General features: G+C 40.0%; 1 protein-coding gene across 1 annotated transcript in view; it reads left to right on the top strand.

The window, feature by feature from the left end:
• LOC133341968 (sodium/mannose cotransporter SLC5A10-like) overlaps positions 1-3,035 on the top strand; it is a 15,601-nt gene extending 12,566 nt beyond the window's left edge. The window contains exon 7 of the mRNA XM_061550846.1: positions 2,888-3,035. Within this exon, the coding sequence (XP_061406830.1) occupies positions 2,888-3,035 (148 nt within the window). The remainder of the gene's footprint in view (positions 1-2,887) is intronic.
• Positions 3,036-6,995: the final 3,960 nt, after the last annotated feature.

Below are 6,995 nucleotides of genomic sequence, written 5' to 3'. Positions count from 1 at the left end.
TATCTTCTGACACTAATTGCATTTCACTTTCAAAGGCAGCTTCTTCTCTCGTGGTCACAGCTGCATCACTGACCTCTTCAGAAAGGTCATCCTTTGAGTCAATAATTGGCATGATGTCATCTTCACAACACGGTTGTTCAGTTTCAGTGATTTCCCCAATAGCTTCTTGTTCAAAATCTCCTTCTTGTGTATCAATGATTTCTGCCATATCATCATATGTGCTTGGTTGAACCTTTCTCTTCCTCGTCGTCTTCTGAGACACCTTCATAGGTAGCAGTTGTTGAAACATCTTCAGGGACCATTAGCGTTTCACTTTCACATACTGTTTCCTCTGGCATAGTAAACGTTTCTTCAATGACCTCTTGCAAATCTACATCCTTTGGTTCAAGGAAATCTGCTGTTTCATCTTCAGAAACTGGCTTTTCAATTGTAGTTATTTTATCAATATCTTCATGTTCAGAAGCTTTTGATGGCGTTTCAATGATCTTTTCCAGGTCAGCATCTACGGTTGACCGCACAACTTCTATTTTCTCAAAGTCTCCTGAGACACCTTCATATGCAGCAGCTGTTGACACATCTTCAGACACCAATTGTGTTTCACTTTCACTATTGTTTGCTCTCGCATAGTCACAGTTTCTTCAATTATTTGTTCCGAATCTGCCTCTTTTACTTCAACTATTTGCACGATATCATCTTCAGAAGTTGGCTTTTCAATTTCAATGATTTGTGCTATAGCTTCATGTTCAGTAGCCTGATCTGTTGTTTGATCGATCTGTTCCAAATCAGCTTCTGTGATACCTGTAGCCACAGGTACTACCTCAACGTCTTGCAAGACATCTTTGTACGGAGCAGTTGTTGAGACATCTTCCGACACTAATTGCATTTCACCTTCACGAACATCTTCTTCTCTTGTGGTCACAGTTGCATCACTGACCTCTTGAGAAAGGTCATCCTTTGAGTCAATAATTGGCATGATGTCATCTTCACAACACGGTTGTTCAGTTTCAGTGATTTCTCTTCCCCAATACTTCGTGGTCAAAATCTCCTTGTGTATCAATGATCTCTGCTATATCATCAAAGGTGCTTGTTTAACCACTTCTCTTATCTCGGTCGTCTTCTGAGACACCTTCATACGGAGCAGTTGTTGAAACATCTTTGGGGACCATTAGCGTTTCACTTCCATGTACTGCTTCCTCTGGCATAGTAAACGTTTCTTCAAATGACCTCTTGCGAATCTACATCCTTTGGTTCAAGGAAATCTGCTGTTTTCATTTTCCAGAAACTGGCTTTTCAATTGTAGTTATTTTATCAATAGCTTCGTGTTCAGAAACTTTTGATGGCGTTTCAATGATCGTTTCCACTCAGTATCTATGGTTGACGGCGCAATTCTATTTTCTCAAAGTCTCCTGAGACAACCTTCATATGCAGCAACTGTTGACCCATCTTCAGACACCATTGTGTTTCAGTTTCAACTATTGTTGCTCTCGTATAGTCAACAGTTGCTTCATTATTTGTTCAGAATCTGCCTCTTCTACTTCATCTATTTGCACGTATCATCTTCAGAAATTGGCTTTCAAATTCAAATTATCTGTGCTATAGCTTCATGTTCAGTAGCCTGATCTGTTAGTTTTACCGATCTGTTCCAAATCAGCTTCTGTGAGACCTGTAGCCACAGGTACTACCTCAACCACTTGCAAGACATCTTTGTACAGAGCAGTTGTTGAGACATCCTTCAACACTAATTGCATTTCACTTTCAGAATAGCTTCTTCTCTTGTGGTCACAGTTGCATCACTGACCTCTTGATAAAGGTCATCCTTTGAGTCAATAATTGGCATGCTGTCATCTTCACAACATGGTTGTTCAGGTTCAGTGATTTCCCCAATAGCTTTTGTTCATAATCTCCATCTTGTGTATCAATGATCTCTGCGACATCATCATATGTGCTTGGTTTAACCACTTCTCCTATCTCGTCGTCTTCTGAGACACCTTCATACGGAGCAGTTGTTGAAACATCTTCGGTGACCATTAGCGTTTCACTTTCACGTACTGTTCCTTCTGGCATAGTAAACGTTTCTTCAATGACCTCTTGCGAATCTACATCCTTTGGTTCAAGGAAATCTGCTGTTTCATCTTCAGAAACTGGCTTTTCAATTGTAGTTATTTTATCAAAAGCTTCGTGTTCAGAAGCTTTGGATGGCGTTTCAATGATCGTTTCCAGGTCAGTATCTTTGGTTGACCGCACAATTTCTATTTTCTCCAAGTCTCCTGAGACACCTTCATATGCAGCAGCTGTTGACATATCTTCTGACACAAATTGCTTTTCACTTTCAAGGACAGCCGTGGTCACAGTTGTATCACTGACCTCTTCAGGAAGGTCCTCCTTTGAATTAATGATTGAAATGATGTCAACTTCACAACACGCTTGTTCAGGTTCAGTGATTTCCCCAATAGCTTCTTGTACAAAATCTCCATCTTGTGTATCAATGATCTCTGCTTTATCTTCATATGCTTTTGATTTAACCACTTCTCCTATTTCGTCGTCGTCTGAGACACCTTCATAGGTAGCAGTTGTTGAAACATCTTCAGGGACCATTAGCGTTTCACTTCACATACTGTTTCCTCTGGCATAGTAAACGTTTCTTCAATGACCTCTTGCAAATCTACATCCTTTGGTTCAAGGATTTCTTCTATTTCATCTTCAGAAATTGGCTTTTCAATGTCAGTGATTTCATAAATAGCTTCACGATCAGGAGCTTTTCCTGGGGTTTCAATTTTCTTTTCCAAGTCAACTTCTTTGACACCTTCATTTGCAGCAGCTCTTAAAACATCTCCAGACACCAATTGTGTTTCACTTTCAACTATTGTTTGCTCTCGCTTGGTCACAGTTTCTTCAATTATATGTTCAGAATCTGCCTCTTTTCCTTCAACTATTTCACGATATCATCTTCAGAAATTGGGCTGATCATCAGAAATTGGCTGAACATCAATTTCACTTTCCTTCTCATCAACTATCTCCAAGAACACTACACCTGAGGGTGTTTGCTCATCATTACAGAGCATTAGCATCTGGTTAGCGTTAGCCAATCTCATGGCATCTAAACTGGCATTAAACAGTATTCCCTGCCCAGCAGGTCCAAATTCTAGTTTTTCCACTGGTTCATAAAAACATTCAACACGTGCTTTGCTGTCAACAGCTATAGGGAGTGTTGGGGTTCCCACCTCCACATTTTTTATCTCAATTCCTTGCATTACTTTTCATATGACCATGAGTCAACTTCAATTGCAGCAGTCGTTGAAAAATCTCCAAACACACAATTGCGTTTCACTTTCAAGGACAGCCGTGGTCACAGTTGTATCACTGACCTCTTCAGGAAGGTCCTCCTTTGAGTCAATGATTGAAATGATCTCATCTTCACAACACGGTTGTTCAGGTTCAGTGATTTCCCCAATAGCTTCTTGTTCAAAATCTCCATCTTGTGTATCAATGATCTCTGCTATATCATCATATGTGCTTTGTTTAACCACTTCTTTTATCTCGTCATCTTCTGAAAAACCTTCATATGGAGCAGTTGTTGAAACATCTTCAGGGACCAATAACGGTTCACTTTCAGCTATTGTTTGCTCTAGCATGGTCACAGTTTCTTCATTTATTTGATCAGAATCTGCCTCTTTTACTTCAACTATTTGCACGGTATCATCTTCATAAATTGGCTTTTCAATTTCAGTGATCTGTTCTATAGCTGCATGCTCAGCAGCCTCATCTGGTGTTATACCCATCTGTTCCAAATCAGCTTCTGTGATACCTGGAGCCACAGGTACTGCCTCAACGTCTTGCAAGACATCTTTGTACGGAGCAGTTGTTGAGATATCTTCTGACACTAATTGCATTTCACTTTCAAAGGCAGCTTCTTCTCTCGTGGTCACAGCTGCATCACTGACCTCTTCAGAAAGGTCATCCTTTGAGTCAATAATTGGCATGATGTCATCTTCACAACACGGTTGTTCAGTTTCAGTGATTTCCCCAATAGCTTCTTGTTCAAAATCTCCTTCTTGTGTATCAATGATTTCTGCCATATCATCATATGTGCTTGGTTGAACCTCTTCTCCTATCTCGTCGTCTTCTGAGACACCTTCATAGGTAGCAGTTGTTGAAACATCTTCAGGGACCATTAGCGTTTCACTTTCACATACTGTTTCCTCTGGCATAGTAAACGTTTCTTCAATGACCTCTTGCAAATCTACATCCTTTGGTTCAAGGAAATCTGCTGTTTCATCTTCAGAAACTGGCTTTTCAATTGTAGTTATTTTATCAATATCTTCATGTTCAGAAGCTTTTGATGGCGTTTCAATGATCTTTTCCAGGTCAGCATCTACGGTTGACCGCACAACTTCTATTTTCTCAAAGTCTCCTGAGACACCTTCATATGCAGCAGCTGTTGACACATCTTCAGACACCAATTGTGTTTCACTTTCAACTATTGTTTGCTCTCGCATAGTCACAGTTTCTTCAATTATTTGTTCCGAATCTGCCTCTTTTACTTCAACTATTTGCACGATATCATCTTCAGAAGTTGGCTTTTCAATTTCAATGATTTGTGCTATAGCTTCATGTTCAGTAGCCTGATCTGTTGTTTGATCGATCTGTTCCAAATCAGCTTCTGTGATACCTGTAGCCACAGGTACTACCTCAACGTCTTGCAAGACATCTTTGTACGGAGCAGTTGTTGAGACATCTTCCGACACTAATTGCATTTCACCTTCACGAACATCTTCTTCTCTTGTGGTCACAGTTGCATCACTGACCTCTTGAGAAAGGTCATCCTTTGAGTCAATAATTGGCATGATGTCATCTTCACAACACGGTTGTTCAGTTTCAGTGATTTCCCCAATAGCTTCGTGTTCAAAATCTCCTTGTGTATCAATGATCTCTGCTATATCATCAAATGTGCTTGGTTTAACCACTTCTCTTATCTCGTCGTCTTCTGAGACACCTTCATACGGAGCAGTTGTTGAAACATCTTTGGGGACCATTAGCGTTTCACTTCCATGTACTGCTTCCTCTGGCATAGTAAACGTTTCTTCAATGACCTCTTGCGAATCTACATCCTTTGGTTCAAGGAAATCTGCTGTTTCATTTTCAGAAACTGGCTTTTCAATTGTAGTTATTTTATCAATAGCTTCGTGTTCAGAAACTTTTGATGGCGTTTCAATGATCGTTTCCAGCTCAGTATCTATGGTTGACGGCGCAAATTCTATTTTCTCAAAGTCTCCTGAGACACCTTCATATGCAGCAACTGTTGACCCATCTTCAGACACCAATTGTGTTTCAGTTTCAACTATTGTTTGCTCTCGTATAGTCACAGTTTCTTCAATTATTTGTTCAGAATCTGCCTCTTCTACTTCATCTATTTGCACGATATCATCTTCAGAAATTGGCTTTTCAAATTCAATTATCTGTGCTATAGCTTCATGTTCAGTAGCCTGATCTGTTGTTTTACCGATCTGTTCCAAATCAGCTTCTGTGAGACCTGTAGCCACAGGTACTACCTCAACCACTTGCAAGACATCTTTGTACAGAGCAGTTGTTGAGACATCCTTCAACACTAATTGCATTTCACTTTCAAGAATAGCTTCTTCTCTTGTGGTCACAGTTGCATCACTGACCTCTTGATAAAGGTCATCCTTTGAGTCAATAATTGGCATGCTGTCATCTTCACAACATGGTTGTTCAGGTTCAGTGATTTCCCCAATAGCTTTTGTTCATAATCTCCATCTTGTGTATCAATGATCTCTGCGACATCATCATATGTGCTTGGTTTAACCACTTCTCCTATCTCGTCGTCTTCTGAGACACCTTCATACGGAGCAGTTGTTGAAACATCTTCGGTGACCATTAGCGTTTCACTTTCACGTACTGTTCCTTCTGGCATAGTAAACGTTTCTTCAATGACCTCTTGCGAATCTACATCCTTTGGTTCAAGGAAATCTGCTGTTTCATCTTCAGAAACTGGCTTTTCAATTGTAGTTATTTTATCAAAAGCTTCGTGTTCAGAAGCTTTGGATGGCGTTTCAATGATCGTTTCCAGGTCAGTATCTTTGGTTGACCGCACAATTTCTATTTTCTCCAAGTCTCCTGAGACACCTTCATATGCAGCAGCTGTTGACATATCTTCTGACACAAATTGCTTTTCACTTTCAAGGACAGCCGTGGTCACAGTTGTATCACTGACCTCTTCAGGAAGGTCCTCCTTTGAATTAATGATTGAAATGATGTCAACTTCACAACACGCTTGTTCAGGTTCAGTGATTTCCCCAATAGCTTCTTGTACAAAATCTCCATCTTGTGTATCAATGATCTCTGCTTTATCTTCATATGCTTTTGATTTAACCACTTCTCCTATTTCGTCGTCGTCTGAGACACCTTCATAGGTAGCAGTTGTTGAAACATCTTCAGGGACCATTAGCGTTTCACTTTCACATACTGTTTCCTCTGGCATAGTAAACGTTTCTTCAATGACCTCTTGCAAATCTACATCCTTTGGTTCAAGGAAATCTGCTGTTTCATCTTCAGAAACTGGCTTTTCAATTGTAGTTATTTTATCAATATCTTCATGTTCAGAAGCTTTTGATGGCGTTTCAATGATCTTTTCCAGGTCAGCATCTACGGTTGACCGCACAACTTCTATTTTCTCAAAGTCTCCTGAGACACCTTCATATGCAGCAGCTGTTGACACATCTTCAGACACCAATTGTGTTTCACTTTCAACTATTGTTTGCTCTCGCATAGTCACAGTTTCTTCAATAATATGTTCCGAATCTGCCTCTTTTACTTCAACTATTTGCACGATATCATCTTCAGAAGTTGGCTTTTCAATTTCAATGATTTGTGCTATAGCTTCATGTTCAGTAGCCTGATCTGTTGTTTGATCGATCTGTTCCAAATCAGCTTCTGTGATACCTGTAGCCACAGGTACTACCTCAACGTCTTGCAAG

Source organism: Lethenteron reissneri, chromosome 1, assembly GCF_015708825.2.
Source record: "Lethenteron reissneri isolate LAM-NWPU_2019-01 chromosome 1, ASM1570882v1, whole genome shotgun sequence".
Lineage (NCBI taxonomy): Eukaryota > Metazoa > Chordata > Hyperoartia > Petromyzontiformes > Petromyzontidae > Lethenteron > Lethenteron reissneri.
Note: the sequence above shows the minus strand (reverse complement) of the source record. Positions and strands in the feature narration are given on the sequence as shown.